This window comes from Electrophorus electricus, chromosome 19 (assembly GCF_013358815.1).
Source record: "Electrophorus electricus isolate fEleEle1 chromosome 19, fEleEle1.pri, whole genome shotgun sequence".
NCBI lineage: Eukaryota > Metazoa > Chordata > Actinopteri > Gymnotiformes > Gymnotidae > Electrophorus > Electrophorus electricus.
The window spans coordinates 10,662,794-10,680,500 of NC_049553.1; the positions used below are offsets into that span (position 1 = coordinate 10,662,794).

At 41.1% G+C, this 17,707-nt stretch overlaps 1 protein-coding gene across 2 annotated transcripts; it reads right to left on the reverse strand.

Annotated features, from left to right (window-relative positions):
* Window positions 1-65: 65 nt before the first annotated feature.
* slc7a8a (solute carrier family 7 member 8a) lies at window positions 66-17,436 on the reverse strand. Of its 2 annotated transcripts, XM_027011475.2 has the most exons (12): window positions 17,137-17,436; window positions 16,382-16,628; window positions 10,930-11,134; window positions 9,949-10,100; window positions 6,737-6,862; window positions 5,749-5,902; window positions 5,277-5,400; window positions 4,850-4,953; window positions 4,407-4,503; window positions 3,984-4,133; window positions 3,466-3,643; window positions 66-3,260 (listed from the first exon to the last, which is right to left on the reverse strand). In XM_027011475.2, exons 2-12 carry the CDS (start codon window positions 16,524-16,526, stop codon window positions 3,103-3,105), a joined length of 1,593 nt encoding a protein of 530 aa, XP_026867276.1. In that variant the 5' UTR covers window positions 16,527-16,628; window positions 17,137-17,436; the 3' UTR covers window positions 66-3,102. The 2 variants fall into 2 exon arrangements, with proteins under 2 accessions (XP_026867276.1, XP_035375952.1); XM_035520059.1 differs by having other exon boundaries at window positions 16,382-17,436.
* Window positions 17,437-17,707: the final 271 nt, after the last annotated feature.

Below are 17,707 nucleotides of genomic sequence, written 5' to 3' on the forward strand. Positions count from 1 at the left end.
ACACCTTTTTATCTCTAGAGGGTGCTGTTTTACAACAATCTTTTGATATGTAATGATAGACATCACTCAGTATACAGATTTATTTATCTCTTATTATATACAGTTGAAACATACAAAACCCATAAGAAAAGACATAACATCACTAGAAATAGTACATCCAGATGTAATGTTTGTAAGGTGACATAGCTAAATGATTAGGCTAAACTGGCCATATACCAAAGCCTACATAATAGAAACAAAACAATGCTCTAAATACAATGTGACACTGCAAATACCACAAATATCAATCACTTGTTGCTGATGGCAGGTTATTTACTGAGAGAATATCAAATGAGTATTGTCTTATGGGTTACGCATGGTTTTCAGTGCCTGTCTTCAAATTTCTGTGGGAATATACAGCGTAAACCTAGATGGACCATTTGTACTCAACGGTATCTGCAGCATTATAGTAGGGCTCCTACATTCAGGAGGCTCTCGGATGGTTTTTGACATAGATGAAGCCCAGGACTGCTCTGCAAAATTTGACTTAGACCAAGTTTTAAAATCCAATAATTAATCAGGAGTCATGTACCCCTAAAGTAATTATTTTCTCTGATCTATTTTAATTAAATGGAAATTATTTAATTGTTCAAGCATTTCCCTCTTTTAAGTTTGGTGTTAAACCACATTATCAATAGTTCTCCATATAAAATCTGTTTTAGACCACAGCATCTTAAATCTGTATTTAGAATTCCACTCAGTTTAGGTTTAGTGGGCTACAGGCAATATACTGGGCATCAACAAATAGCTTAGTGGCAATATAAATTACATCACAGATACCCTGGCTCACAGATACACAGTGCAGACTGTTGATAATGAAGGGATTACTACTAGTTTGAATATGCCCTGAAAATCAGGTAATAATATTCTCTAACATTCTATTGCTGTTTTTTAGAGCACCTATATACATTCACTATATTTATATGTGATGGGAAAAGGGTGGACAATTTTTCATGAGTATTATCTAAGTATAGGTTTGACGTCCCATAGACACATAAATAAATCTGTGTCAGCAAACACAGAATGTCTGTGACCATGACGACCACACATTTGTGAAGACAGCAGTAGCAGCCTCTGACTACTACACTCGATCATACTGGACACAAGGTATGCAACTGAATATTGCACATCTTCATTCAGCCTGGAGCTAAAATGCTGTATGCTTGTGATGTTTAACTCATCGCTTGAAACACCCATGAAGCATGAGAGACATTATAGAAATGGGCTTGCGGCTGTGGTAGAACAGAGCACATTTCAAGGCTGTTCTACCCATCAGCCTTTTTGTCTTTGGTGGCTCCTGGCTGAACAGTGGCAAATGTAGATGACTGGGAAGGTAGCTATGGAGCCATTGGTGTTCATGTTACAGTGGCAGTACAGATCTTGCAGCCTGTGGATAATATGGAAGGTCAACACGAAGGCTGGCTTGGGCAGTTCGTTCATGTTTCTTATTGCACCCACATTACCATATCTAACATCTATATTCTTTCAGAGTATCTGGCTCCAAATACATATTTAGGGTCTGTTCAAGTCTTTTTCCACAATCATATATGAAGAGCTAAAATAAAGCAAATCTAGCACTACAGCACCACATTTACATTTGTTTAAAAGTTTAGGGTTTTTTCTAAAAAATACATTGGTATATAGAGACAATGCACGGACCACCAGAAGGGATTTATTTTTTTTTTACTGTCATAAGACTTAGGACCATTTTAATTGACTTATTTAGGTCATTTAATTTGCAATGGATGATGTGTAATTAAGAGTGTAGGTGGTATTGGATTTCAGGGTCTGTGAATACAAAAGAAATCGGTAGCATAAAAAAATAGTACATTTTTCTATTGCTTACATTATATCAGTCTGATTTGCTAAACCTACTACAGCCTGTGTTGTCCATTGGCAGCACTGAATTTCATAACCTTTTTATCATAAACATATTTTATCTTCAAATATATATATATATATATATAAAAATTCTATAGTGATTTTATATATATATATAGATATATATATATAAAAATTCAATAGTGAACATTGGTAAGAGGAATACCCAAGCACAGGCTAAATGTATCTATATATTACATATTAGAATTAAGGCAATTAAAAGACCAAGAATTGTACTTGCACTAGATAAAGATTCTGGTAAAACCTACTCTAAACCACAAAATGTGGTGCTTAAATATACATCTTTAAATATACTATCTCAAGCTTCAAAAAGAAATCCCAGAGTTATCACCTGGATAAAAACAAGAAAATGACTGACAAAGAACCAAAAGAATAAGAACAATGGCGGAACATAACACAAATAACCAATTGGGTCAACACAATTAAGGCAAAAAAAATGAAAAAAAAAACTTTTGGACTCAAACTCTGAAATGTGCATTATTGTAGTTGAATGAATGTAAGCTGAAATGCATTTTTTAATCAAAGCAAACAACTAAACATGATTTGACAGGAAGTGAATGCCTACTTCTGTACAATGTAGTGTAGTGTTGCAGTGTGTGGATGAGGGGCTATAAGAAAGAGTTGAGGAATCATGTAAAGTTGAGCAGGGATTGTGGCATGAGTTTACAGCAGAATGTGGTTACCAAAATAACCACTTTGGTAAAGGTATGACATCTTCAAAATATCATTTTAATGCATACCTAAGTGAATTACCCTCATGTAGTTTTATATCAGCCAGACCTTACTAAAATAACAGTATTTTACATACATCCTGGACTTCTGAGGAATTATAAAACAAGGCATTCCAAAGTAGAAGTGGATGCCATGGTAATGGTGATGAAATGATGTGGATGAATGATTTATACCGAGATCATTGAGGAAAGAGAAATGCCAAGTGAAAATGTAAAGGTATACATCCAGCTCCCTTAATCACGCCCTTCTGACTTCTACCTCTGCCCACCCTTCCATAAACAGTGGTTGGTAGGAGTGCAAAGGTGTATACAGAAATCAAGAGCTTGTACTAGTGTGTGCTTTGTTAGTATTCACCCCATTACCCAGCAGGTCTTGAACCCTTTATGTACTTGTTTGTGCATGGGTTTGGTGTGTTGGGCATTTTTGTGTTCAGTTGTCAGCTGATTTCTTCGTTGCCTCCTCTACTTCTGACAAACAAGCTGACTCGGCATTCATCTCCGTTCCGTTTCCTCCAGGTGCATTCTCCTTCTCCTCTTCCGCTGGGTAGACCACCATGCACATCTTCTGCCCCATGTACGTCATCTTATCTGCAGGAAAATGAGGGCCAAGAGATCTTCACCATGTTCCTTCTATCAGACTTTTACACAGCAATATTCTAACATTTGTTGCTGCAAATCAACCACAGCATCGACTGACCAGACTACATGTTTGTCTTTAAACATGTGCAGCTGTGAGACAGGTATTCTTATAGTTGCAAAGGCATTATTAATTTGTAAGCTTGGTACTACTTACCAACAAAGGTATCAAAGCACTGAGGCTTGTTGTCCCAGTAGACGCCAAGGAAATAAACAGGCACTCCGGTGAGCATGATGGCTAGTCCGATACCACACACCACAGGTTCAGAGTACAGGGAAAACACCAGCAGGAAGGCCCAGAACAGCAAATAGATCACTGGCCATATGAGACTGATCTGAAAATAGGAAACAGATCAGTGTTATAAGATATTTAAAAGAGATGCATAAAAGAGTGCATAAACTAGTGGATAAACTAGGAGTGGAAGGAGTACAGATCTGATTGGCATGTTTACATCTTGGAGGACCACAATAATGCTAGCTTTCCCTTCTGCGATGCACCTGATACAAATGAAAAAGGTCTTAATATTTAGCTAATTAGCTGAATCAGGACTAGCAATGAATAACAGATCTTTAATCATTCTACTTAGAAAATGTTTTTAAAAGAATTGTAATGCTTGTGCTAATATGCAAATTAAGTATCTAATTATTTTACATTTTTCCTTTCTTCAGACATACCTTGATAGGTCGATGCATGTCTGGTTGTTTGATGCGCAGTACAATCTGCCCAGCAACAGTGACACCATAAAAGAGGTAGTTGATGAATCCCACATAGTTGATAAGTGTGTACATGTCACTAGTGCACAACATCAGTAGGGTTGAGATACACTGCCAAAGAAAAACACAGAGAATGAGAGAATAAGAAATTAAAATTTAATAGTATTAAAATATTCAAAGGTAAAGGTTATGCACCAAATGAACTGGGCTAAATTAGAGTTCACGCAAACTTTCAGATGCATTTAGCCATTCTGACAGTATAGGAAGTTCAGTGAGGTTTAGAAAAATAAAAAGAACACTGAGTATATGTGAGTGTGAGTGTGTGTGAGGGAAAGAAAGAGAAATGAAAGAGAGTGCATCAGCAAGGGTATGTCTGAGACTCACAGTAAAGAGCAGGGCTGGAATAGGGGTGCAGCGCTTAACGTGGATCATGGCTAGCAGGCTTGGAAGATGGCGCTCTCTGGCACCAGCGAAGAACAGCCTGCCCCATGAAGAGACACAAAGGGCTCAGACATTTTTATATTTGGAACACTGTGAGGCACTGGGATCAAAGAGACCAAACGAAAAAGGAAATTATGAGGAAACGGACAGGACCTAAAAAGTAGAAACAGGAAGAAACAGAACACTTTGTTATGAGAAATGTACAAGGCAGAAGACGACATATCTGGACTGAGGTATCGATGGTTGGGAGTGATAGACAGTGACAATGAGTAGAATGATGACATATGGGAAAAATAATGGGAGAATAGTCATGAATGAAACACAGACAAGACAAGAGTGTAGAAGGTGGAAAAATAGATAAATGGATGGGGGATGGAGAGACTGACCGAGAGGATGTGAAGAGGGAGCCGTTGACCCCCCCAAAGGTGGACAGGGCCACCGAGATGGGCATGATCCATGACATCACTCCCAACAGCTTCTCACCAAACGTCTGGGAGAGAGCAATAGAGTGGTGAACAAAAGATGAGACAGACAGAGAGAGAGAGAGAGAGAAAAAGAAAGAGAGAGAGGGTGGAGCAGAGGAGGGAGGCCTGTTGAATATATTTTGTTGGATTAACTTTTGGAACTGAGCCTATGACACACATGCATGGTGTAGAAGGCATGCCAGTAGGTATGGCATGTTGGCTGCATTCAATAGTCAATATAAGTATCAATTGTGAAAAAAAAATTAACAATTGATACTCAGTTAGATATGTCACAGAATATTGAGAATATTCAGTTTGATCCCAGCCAATTGGAGTAGAGGACACTCACCACAGCAACAGCATTGGAGGCCAGCAGTTCCTGAGGGCTCATGGCGGTGACATAGGCAATGTTAGCAAACACATACACAAATGTCACCAGAGGAATAGAGATGAAAATAGCACGAGGTAGGTTTCTGCACAGAGGGAGAGAGAGAGAGAGAGAGAGAGAGAGAGAGAGAGAGAGAGACAGAAAATGAGTTACTGTAGTTCAGCTCCATCTGCATATATATGTATTTAAGTATAAATGCTGCTTCTGTGTTTTAATTGGCTGGTCGGAAGAATGGGGAGGAATGGGGTTATTATTGGCTGTGATGGGGAAGCATCTTAAGGCTCACTGGGACAGATTTGTTGGTCCTGTGGCACCCTGTGACTCCTGTAAAAACTACATCCACTAAACATTAAGTATTAGCTAGCATGACCCTGACTATAGAGGAGCATGCTATCAGGTATTTTACCCAGATTAGCACAGGTGGGAAACTTACACATAGGGGTCCACCAGCTCTTCTGTCACATAGTTGAGGAAGTTCCAACCTCCGTAAGCAAAAGAACCTTGCAGAAATGCCAGAGCTATCAGACCCACGTCATAGTCCTGAAAGGGCTCAAAAGCATTGGCTGGTTCCAGCCAGTAATACTCGCCTGCAAAAAGAGAAACCAAGGAAAGCGTAAAGAGCCACATCACAAAACATGCTTAGAACAACGTCCTCTCTTATTACACTAATAAAAGTCACTGTTTAATTACAGTGAAGGCCTAAAGGCCTGTGAATAAATTGCCTGTGCTCTCAGATCCTCCTTCATCTTTTTGTCCCCACCCCCTCTGGGTTTTTCATCCTATCCCTCACACATGACTGAGCAACAAGTCACACACATGCACACAGAGCCAGTGCAAACACACATCCATCCTGTTTTTTGTTTTTTGCCATTTGGAATTAGCTGTTGTTCCAGTCATGTCAGAACAATTTCTGAAGTAACGGCTTCCATCACACCTTCCATCACGCCTCTCATCACACCTCTCATCACATCTGTGTGCTCTGTGATCTTATGTGACCCCAATAACACTGGCTGTAAAAACCGAATTATCGAGGCTTTTCTTCAGTGCCAGTGGTTTTGAACCTGATAACTTCTCTGTCCTCAGTTCACTCTAATTGAAAAGAGCAGAAAGATTTGGGGACAAAGAGGTGAGCAGCAGACCCACACACTCCCACATGGACACTCTGTCCCACCCACCCACCCACGCATACACACACACTCCCACATGGACACTCTGTCCCACCCACCCACCCACGCATACACACACACTCCCACATGGACACTCTGTCCCACCCACCCACCCACGCATACACACACACTCCCACATGGACACTCTGTCCCACCCACCCACCCACGCATACACACACACTCCCACATGGACACTCTGTCAAACCCACACACACAGACATATACACACACACACGTCCACACATGGCCTTATACCCTTGCAGATCTGCACGATTCCCATGATGATGATGAGGATGAGGGCTAGCAGTTTCCCTGCAGTGAAGATGTCCTGTACACGTGTGGCCCAGCGCACGCTGGCACAGTTCACCCACGTTAACAACACTACAAGAGGAAGAGAGGGACACATTAGCATACTAAACACACACCCACACACACACACACACACACACACACACACATTTACAACACTGACAGAAAACATAGTAAGGTATTTAATGATTAAGGGACATTGCAGCTTCAGTGCTGAAAAACACAAATATTTGACAAAATACATTCCTGCCTGTCATTTTCCTTGACTCAGATTAATCTGAACACTAATCTAGTTAGTTTGTAATGCTGAAACATCACTGACATTACAATTGAGTCCACACTGGGCTAAATCCTGTGCCAGAAAACAGGCACAGGTGACCTGTTTGAATTCTACTTCTGTCAAATGTACAGTCTTGTAATGCTGAATCACTGAGTTTACATTTTAATGCAATTCTAGGAGCAAGTGAGTTGAAACAGTCAGTCATGCACAATATTTTTAAACTTCAGTAAATAAAAAACACCCTCCCTAGATCACTGCACTTAACTAAAACAATAAAGAATTAGCAACAGTGCTGTTAAAACAATGCTGGGCAAGTGAAACAGGGTGAGACGGGCAGGTGAAAGAGGATGCCTCGTGACTAACTGCCCCCTCCACCCCACCATGGAGTTACTTTCATAGAGGTGCATGTGACTAAAGTGCAGTTACAGGTCATAAATTCCAAATTTCCAGTTCATTAGCAAAGACCTCAGAGTGAACTTCAACCCACAGGCTTCTCAGAAGCTCGTAGATAGCAGCAGAAGACTTTCTGATGGTTCGCTGTTTTGGTTGAACACATGTGCCCATATTGCGTGTTGTTCAGTGATGACACTGCCACCTTTCAACATTAGTTGTGAAGTTTAATAATCTGATATAACCATCCCTTTTAAGTCTTAGTCCAAAATCTCAAAGAGCTTTCTAGAGAAAATATTTTAGACATATATATAATGATCAGTTAAAATATCAGTTAAATATCATTGCTTAAAAATATGAAATATAAAAGTCCCAAGAAACAATTCTGTTTTGGACCGTTAAAGAGGACAGACACTCCTCAGTGAAGCACTTTGCTATTCTGTCTCTTCTACACACATGCACACGCCTGCCCTTAACTGCTTTCAGTGCCTGGGGAGAGACAACCAACGGATGTTTTATTAAGCAGGGCGTTTTGTTTATATGTAAGCAGAAGCATTCGCCGTTTGTTGACTAATTGGAGTAAACAGCTCCTGCACAACAGCATATAAATACACTACACAAATGAGTAAACAAACAACAAACACATAATGTAATACAACAGTTTCTGCACAAAGAGTAAACGTGTACAATTCACAGGGTACAGTGGAAGACTAAGTGGAATCTAAGTGCAATCATTCTGAAGTCAAATATATAGATTACTCCTAAAGCAGAACTTCCTTCAATTTATCTCTAGCTAAGAGTGCTAAGTACAGCATGGTCAAAAGTCTCCTGAAGTCGTGTTGTCAGATAAGAGTAATGGTTTCTGGGTAATGAACTGGACCCATGTTATTGAAACTGTACACCGTTCAAGAGAGAGAAATATTAAAAGTCTATAGATGGACCAATGGAAAACCAGTGAGGCAATCTACCCTAAGCAGTAGACATGTTATTTACTAAGGGAGAAGTAGACGCGTGTAAAGGGCGACTGGAATTCACATTACACCCACCCCATCCCAGAATTCACGTATCATATGTAGCAGAACTGATCCATGTAAGCACATCCACACCATAAACAAGCCTTGATAAGCAAGTGTGCATACATTGGGAGAAGGAGACGCAGTACTTTCAGACCCAGTACTTAATTACTTCACTGTTAGTGTGATTTTCTTTGAATGTGGCAGAAACAGAGACATACTAGATAACAGGCTCTCCAGGCATCACTCTGTAACATAATCTATCACACACGCCCACTTTGTCTGTGCCCGTTAAAAGAGTGAAATAGTGTGTTAAAGTGTAGAAGGGACGTGCAATCGTGTCATTTGTAAACTTTCTTTGACTTGTCTTTCTCCTGCACAGACGAATAACAAAAACATGTGCCAAAATTGAAGAAGGATTCTCTGTTCAGCTGTTACTCAGTGCCTGACAACACCTGGCCAATTTCCTAACACAGCGACTCCTTCCAGCCGCAGCCAACCAGAGTGAAGAGTTCCAAGGGAATTCCCTTGTTTCTGATGTCTCAGTGTTGAGAAACCCAAGAAGGAAAACAGAGGGAGGATTCTGGGACAGCCCTTCTGTACCTCCTGTTGCAAGATTTTGGGATAAACAGGTAAAACCAGGTCAGTGGTGCTCTGCCAAAGACACATCAACATGCACATGTCACTGACTGAAACTAAATGGGTTCAAGATCTTCTTCATAAACACACGATGTCATTATGAAATGTCTTATGTTTGTTTGTGCACATACAATCATAACAAAATCATAAAAAATAAAGTGAAAACAGGGGAAATCTGTGTCCACCAGCAAATATTAGCTAGTATACCACAGTTCTCATTCTCTGTGTGTGTGTGTGTTTCTCTGTCTCTCTCTCTCTCAGTTCCTCTGTGTGTGTAAGATATGTCTACACACACCTTGTGGTATTTCTGAGATGAGTGTAAGGTTTGTGAAAAGGTTATGCTCCAGGTCTGCAGACTCCCCATACAGCAATCCATCCATTTGTTTTCCTACATCTGTCTGCTCTCATTCCAACACCTTGTTTTTCTGGGCAGGCTGTTTGGAGGTTTGTTCTGTTTGTTTCCAAGGACTATCATCTTTATGAAGTGAGTTGTTATGGAAACCCAGCCCTATTACTAGAAAAAGCATTACATACACCATACACCTTCTAGTATGAAAATCGCAAACATCATAAACCTTCTAGTATGAACATCAAAACAAGAAATTGCAAGAAAATCACAAACAGATGATAAAACTATTTACATAATCTGTTTCTTTACTCTTAGAGATGTGTTAAACGTTTGCCCAGGTGTTGCTTATTTTTTAACACCTAGTTTGCTTTAGTTTTGAATCTGCCTCCTCTCTCTCTCTCTCTCTCTCTCTCTCTCTCTCTCTCTCTCTCTCTCTCTCTCTCTCTCTCTCCTCTCAAGCCCCCCCACTCAGTGCTACAGGACTCACGCAAGCAGAGGGCTGCGAGCAGACGTAGACCATTCTCTGGGGGGAAGCAGGTGGGGAAGAGGGGCTGCAGCACATAGTTGGAGAAGGTCAGAGCGATAACGGCCTGGTTAGTGGGGTAGATCACCAGCACAGCGATCCACAACCTGAGGAACCTGTAACACACGTGAGCACAAACATGAGCCTGGCAGTATACAATGACTGATATGGGTTTCCCGAGCAGATTCAGTTCTGAGCTTTTGTGTGAGGCACAGACATCAACATTACTAGAACTGCAACATGGCTTCTATGGAAGCAACCTTTTGACCTTGATCTGTGGGCAGTTTGCTGAATTCTTTAATGATTTCTTTAACTATTTATTAACAATTATTAGGACTTAGTGTACAATAACAAGTTAGGACACATGGGCTGAATAACTAACAAGTACTCTGGAGCAATTTGGTGTTGACAGGATAACAAAGCAACAGGTCAATGGTGCAAGTATGAGGTAATGAAGTGTGAGGACTTGTTTTTAAGCAGAGTGTATCATGGGTTTTAGCTAGAAGGGGAAAACAGCACTAGAAATACAGCATCTGATTTATATTCATTTTCCATCTGCTCTAAGAGGACGTCATCACGTCTACACTGTTTCCAGGTTGATAACCTTGTTAGCTTAATGCTGCCTAGCCTTTAGGCAACTGAGATTTAGGACATTAGTTCCCCTTACAGCTAATGCAATGAAATCACATTGTTTAAAACCCTATCAAAATAAATTGCTATAAAAGCATTAGAAAATGTTCACGGAACACGGAACAAATTCATTATTCTTGACTGTCTTTACAACTGTAATCATTAGGAACTGGGAGGATGTTCAGTCCTTTGAAGATACAGCTTGAAATGAAGCATGGGTTAGTAAATAAAATACATAAATAAATAACCAGTGAGAAATGTTTACTCTTTATCTGTTCCACTAATGTCTGTTAATTAACACTGTTGAACAGTTACCCTGCCAGTCCTCCAAAGATGTCCTTAACGTAAGAGTAGTCGCCTCCAGACTTAGGGATGGTGACACCCAGCTCGGCGTAGCAAAGTGCGCCTATGGCTGTGATGATGCCTGTGATGATCCAGACGACGAGTGCCAGGCCCACGGAGCTGGCATTCTCCAGCACGCCTTTGGGACTCACGAAGATCCCAGAGCCGATGATGTTGCCTAGGGAAAACGGATCAGGGAAAGAAGCAGTTCAGGACCATTCCCTCACACAGAGCTGAACCTGAGATGCCTCCATCCCCTGTACAAGGCTTTTGGCTATTTGAAGTGCCCTGTATGGCTTTATCCCACAGTACCTACCCACGCTGGACTTAAGAAATTAAAGGCGGCTCCTAATAGTTGTGGTTTATGGTTGCGGCGTGTAGTTTATAAGACCCAGTCACTGATCATGATAGAAAAATAAATGCATAACGTTCAGATTAACCAAAGTTTTAAAGGCTTGAGACCTGTATGTATAACAGGAACATAATTCTGATTCAGATAATGGTATAACAGGTACATGCAGCCAACAAAGGGCAAAATAACTATCCTTAGGATATATACCAATGTCCTGTAATGTCCAGATTCTCTTGGAGTAATTCATTTGAGAAGAGACTGTTTAACATAACTGGCAATGAATTTGTCCTGGGTTTGGCAAAGTGGAAAATCAAAGGAGAGGGAATCAGTAAAAATACTTTCCGCACAGAGGAGATTTATATCGGATGTTGCTTTTGGGGCTTTATAAAAAAGACCAGATGAGATAGAAAAAGACATGGACCTGGCTGTGTGAATCACAAGGAAATGAAGATGTCAAAAACAAGGGAGAGAAAGCACAAGGCAGACAGCAGGAGTAATCTGCTGAGTCAAAGCTAAGGAGGGAGGGGCACAGGCGTATGAATGGGAGCAGAATGTCCAAGTGTGTGTGTGTCTGCGTGTTTACACGGCCCCTCTGGGACTAGCAGGGGACTGAGTGATCTTACACTCCAACAGCTTGTGAATTGTTTCTTTTAACCCATGCATGCATGTTTTAAAAACGAACAATAGTCTGACAGTGTCCATACCCATCAGATGTTCATACCTCCTGAGCAGAGCCTCAGGGAACAAAGACAAAAAAAGGAAAATACATGTCTGCTACATGTGAAAGGGACTGTGTGAGTGCTCTCCCTGGGAGCCTCTGCATTTCCCTGTTGGGTGCTGAACGTAAGCATCAGATGCTGACTGAGGGTTAGCATCCTCGCTTTCAATGTTAACCTCAACTGCTTAACGAATGAACTGCATGATCTTGAATCCCTAAAGTTCAAATGGCAAATGAGATCCAGCCCAGTCACAACTACAACACAGGTTTCATGTTAGATAACTGTGCCAAAGTTCACACACAAACTGGCCCGTATCTTTCATGCCTTCATGGCTGACTGTAAAGGAGGCAGACATATAGCAGGGTAGTTACTAGCTATTTATTAAATGGTCTTGCGTTCTCTCTTATTAAGCCTTCGTAAATGTGAATCCTACCATAAGTACCATAAGTGTGCTAGTACCTAAGGCTCTGTCAAGTCTGAAGTGGTTCTGCAATATTCAAGATATTCTCAGTGGTTCTCTTTTCTTATGCTAGTTCCAAAACGTCGGTTTTTGGTTCCGTTTCATCCTCTTAATTTTATCATGGTTACATTACAGATTAAGCAACTTTACATAATCTACAGAATCATATAGAGCCTTGCTTAGGCAAGACTCAGGCAGCAGACAGGATCCAACTAGATCATTATGCTGTGAACATTCCCATTCTCAGAAGCAGCAGCCCACTGCTTTTAAGCAGGCCCAAGTGAAGGACTAGTTATGTCCAGAAGCAAAGTTCACGTCCAACTCAAGCATGAGTGAATTTGTACAGTGCTGACTCCAGTGGAACACCCGTACACCAGAAACTTTCCGTCCACACTGCTTCCTCTCACTTCCTCTCAGTGTACGTGTGTGTAAGTCTGCATGTGTGTGTGTGTTTGTACATTATTGCTTAGTGCTCGCTTGCACCGTACTACAGTCCTACAGATATAAGGGGCTCTCTGTTTCATTGCAAACGCCTAAGTCATCCCTCCACTCACAGTGCACGTATCTAATAGGTGCATTTAACAGGTGTAGTAACACAGATGCAGTGCAGCTGTCAGCACTTTTCAGGCTGTTCCTCAGGGTTCTAACCACAGGGCCCTAAACACAGAGAAGTTGCGGGTCAGCCAGAGACTGGCCAACCTCTCAACATAGTGCTGCTCATGTTTTTCCTTATGTCAGATTTTACTGCTGATTTGAGAATGGTCTCCCACCCAAATATATCGAGATAACAAGGGTCCTTTAATCAGAACTGACCAGTGATGTAGAATTGGAGGATGGCTAATACAAATTAACATGATAACAACCGTAATCTTACATGTACATCTATTACATACTTCTAATAATAAATGTTTCTAATAAAGTGAGTGCTGAGTGTACATTCAAATCCATAATAACTTCAATTAAAGTCTCAATTAAAGTTCAATTAAAGTTTCAGCTATGTTATATGCTATGTTTAGCAGAGTATCTCATAGCATATCCAGTTGGCTGATGAGCTGTCTTTGAATTTTTTAGTTTTTTATATGTGGCTTGTCAGTTGTTTGGCCTCCACCGTGCTTTATGTTCAGAAGCTGTAAAAATTTCAGTAGGACCTCATAGTCATAATTATGTTATCCTGTACTGCTTATAAATCACTCATACAGGCTATCTATGGCTAATCCCAGCCAACCTTCTATTGATCGTCTTCTGTTACTCTATTAGTCTGGCTGTCCTTCTATGTCTGGCTAATGAGACTTGCAGAGGGAGGCATGGAGAGAGAGAGAGAGAGAGAGAGAGAGAGAGAGCAGGAGGGAGAATGATCTTCAGTGCCGCAGTGGTTTATCAGTTTGTTTAATCGCCAACCCTGGAGTGTAGAGGGACTCCCCAGTCTGAACAATCATCAATCACTGGCGTTTAGGATTGGGTTTATTTTATGGAGGAAAAATAAAGCTATATTAATAATCTGATTTTGATAAATGTGGAGGTAGATTGTGGTGGTGCACTGTGCTATGAGCAATGTACTATTGTTTTAAAGTGACATCAGTAGCAGTTGATGTTCTGACTAAACAATTGTGAGCGAACTGCTCAGCGGGAACACAGAGTATAAAAAGCTTATATATTTGTAGCATAGAAACTCAAACTCTTTGAGATTTCTATGAAAAGAACTTTACATATAAACAGAATATATCCTGTTTACAGTAGCTATCTTCAACTCTTTAACATTATACACTAACAATGGCCACCAAGTCTGCATCCTACAATGGACAATATGTTTGCAAAAAAATCACTTCCACAGAATCAAAACATAAGCTTTTCCAGTTTCTCATCAACAGGATGTTGTAAGTTCTGCTTCCAAACCCCACATGATGCCTACATAGCAGAGGGACATCAGAGCAATGACAACACCCACACTGCCAGAAGACATCTCGATTTATTGCTTAGCTTCGAAAAACAGTGACAACTTCACTTAGGTAGCAATTGTATCTCCACTTGACTTCTCTATGACCTGAACCAACAACCTTTGGACTTGCCATTGGCACTACTGCACCATGACATGAGTCCTGAATAAGTCCTTATTGAGACGAAGCATGAAACACACAAATACTAGTCTATGAAAACTTTTAAAAACTATGGAACATGAGCCAACAGTAGCCTAACCCAGAACTCTAAACACAGATTGCCACTTGGATGCACTCCGTGTCGCCCAGCAGCAACTCCATCAGCACCCCTCATTTGTGTTTGGGCCTAATCTGCTACAAGTATATTTGGAGCAGATTAGAGGTGAAGAATGCATGATCTTTGCTCCCTCCCTATCCCACCCCTTTAAACCACCTGACTGGATCACCTTGATCAGTTTTCCATTCCCTTTCATATTGTTCCAGAGAGCAGTAAAACTAGAAATTGCATCAGATGGCTGCCCCCCACCCCACCCCACCTCACCTCCTCCCAACCCCCAACCTCCAGCACCTCTCAGCCTTTGCTATGGCCAGCACCCTTCCTAAGCCAATTATCTCTATCTACCATAAGCTACAAAAGGACAATCCGAGCTGCAGCAAAGCAATTTAAATGGAGTAGAACATTATTGTGAAGGCATTATCTGGGTTGGGGGCCAGCCGTCAAGACACCAAGGGTTCAGTGTTGTCAGTGTAGAGCTTGATAGCAACTGGACTGTTAGATACCCGGAAGCACATCTAATGCTTACTGAAGAACTCAGTGAAGTGAATGCAGAACAAAGGCTGGCCTATAGGGCCTGGGAGACATAATTCAACAGCTGATAACGCTCTTCACGTGATGAGCATGTGAGTGAGTGACCAGCCAAGACCAAACACTGAATGTTAATTAGACTGATAGTCACTGAAATGTTTGGGGAATGTATTTTAGAATGGCTGCTAATGCCTATGTTACTTCTAACACTTAATATCACAGGAAACAAACATTTAGCTGATGTCTTTGTTAAAATTGACCTCTGTTCCCTAGTAACATTTGATTATGCAAAATCATCACTTTTGCTCTCTGTTTGTTGTTGAGCAGGCTTTATCTGCACTGCATATAACTTCTCCCTGCATGCTGATCCAGCTAGACTTCACTACCAAATGTCTAAATGTCTGATCATTTGTGGTACAAGATCAGAACATTATAAAGGCAACTTCTGTCTAGTGTGAATGATCTCCCCCTAGAGATGCCTTGAACATGCTCAGCCCATTCTGTTTCCATGGAAACCTCCTGGGTACGCATTTTCTCAAGGTCACTGATCCACACTCTCAGCTGTTCCTCAGATTCCCAGTGTTATACTGACTGACATGTGACCAGCACTCCTCGTCAAGATACAAATAGTAGCTGCTATACGACAAACAGCAAAACCGGTTTCAGATCAGTAGGCAGGGACAACTTCTCTGTTGGAAGAGATGCTTTTCTGCTGTGTCCTACCTCTCTCTCGCTGTTTTATATATTGACAAGCCTGACAGCTTGCACTCAAATGTTCCTTGCGGCTAGGGCTATGCAGCTACAGAGCCTCTACAACCAGATTAATCAAGCCAAACATAAGAGTCAATGGGATCCATAGGCGAGAATTATTTTGTAGTAGCATATGGTGCTTTGATTACATAGCTATCTGTGTGTCCTTGTGTGGAAGATTTGCTGAAAAAGAACAATAAATTAACCACAATACGCCCATATTTTTTCATCAGTCAGTTAAGTAGCATAGCTGCGTGTGTGTCTGTGTGTGAACTGACTGAGGAACAGAGGAACGGGGGCGGTCGGACACTTGCATATACGCATTACTAGCTTGATTATAAATGCACAGAGGAATGCGTTACACATACCTTTAAAACCCTATTTGTCAAATAATTCATCACTAACCGACAATGATCCCGCAGGCACTAACGAGACCAATCTCCTTCTTCAGTGCCACGGCTGTCTCTCCGCTAGGTTTCCCGGACTCAGCAGCTCCATCCCCGTTGTCTGACGCCGTCGCACTAGTTCTTTGTCTTGGACCATCCGTCATTTTGCAGACTGAGCTGTTCAGTCCTCCTTATGAAGCTTGGCGGTGTGATTTGGCGACGTTGCTTTGATTTGCAGCCTTGTTAAGACCACGCCAGAGAAATAGCTACGAAAATAAAATTCTGCTTGACACCTGGCTTATATCTCGACGTGGACAAGGGAGAAAACTGGCACCGCAAGGTGTTTATTGTGCTTATCTGTATTATTATACTGTATTTAAATATTTGTCAAAAATAATAGCGTTTTACGCGGCGTGGAAATGCTAAGGTGAAGATAACGGCATCACTTGTGCCTCGTGCCCTTTACCGCACAAGGTGAACGGTCATGTGTCAGAGTAATCTGTCAGAGTAATAACGAAAAACTTATACAAGCCTATGAAATAGTCGCTTAAACTACCAGCTAGCACCAGAAATGCACAATGTTCGCAATGCAGATCAAAACATAATACTAGCTTTCCATTCTAATTATTAAGAAGTAAAGACAATGACAATCAATATGACTGTTCAATTTTACATTAAGAACGATATTCCAATAGGAATGTATCTGTCCGTTTAGTAGAGTCGTGGGGGTAATGTCTCCCAGAGTTATCTGAAAATTTAAAACCAGCAGCTTACCCCGACTCTCCACGCGAATAGTATCAATAATTAAAAAAAATAGACTATTCCACGACTAGACAGATTTTCCCACTTGACCACCAGCTCTCCTGAAAGAGAAATCATCCAGAACGCTTCCTTGTCTCAGGTGCGTTTTTTTTTTTTTTTAAAAAAGCATCCTCTGATTTCTAGAGGAGGATTCGTTCAAAACAACCTGATATAATCCAGGTCAGTTAGGCTTTAAATCCCTAAAACGGTGACGTTATAAGGAGTAGCCAACCGTTGCTAAGCAGTGCACGAAGCGCCTGCAGTTACGTTTAACCAATATAAACTACAACTCACTTCTCCGATCGCACCCCGTGAGTACAGTTGCCCCTCCTCTTTAATCGTACCCCCACCCCCCCCCACTGATTTCAAACCCGGTTTTTGTTGCCCCCTCCTCACCCCTGCCATAATATTATGCTGACACAGTCTATAACAATGAACAATGAACAATATCCTCTGCTAATGTTAAGTCTACTATCTGTAAATCTTACACAGGAGCATTGGTAGTACTGTAAAACAGCTTATTAACACTGATGATTTCTCCATT

What these genes read in the sequence shown, in the direction of transcription:
- slc7a8a (XM_027011475.2), bottom strand. Translation starts at nt 16,526, where the DNA reads ATGACGGATGGTCCAAGACAAAGAACTAGTGCGACGGCGTCAGACAAC. An exon ending in TGCCTGCGGGATCATTGTCG is followed by an intron (nt 11,135 to 16,381) that starts GTTAGTGATGAA and finishes CGTTTTCCCTAG; the next exon opens with GCAACATCATCGGCTCTGGG. An exon ending in TCCCTCTTCACATCCTCTCG is followed by an intron (nt 4,504 to 4,849) that starts GTCAGTCTCTCC and finishes TTCATGGGGCAG; the next exon opens with GCTGTTCTTCGCTGGTGCCA.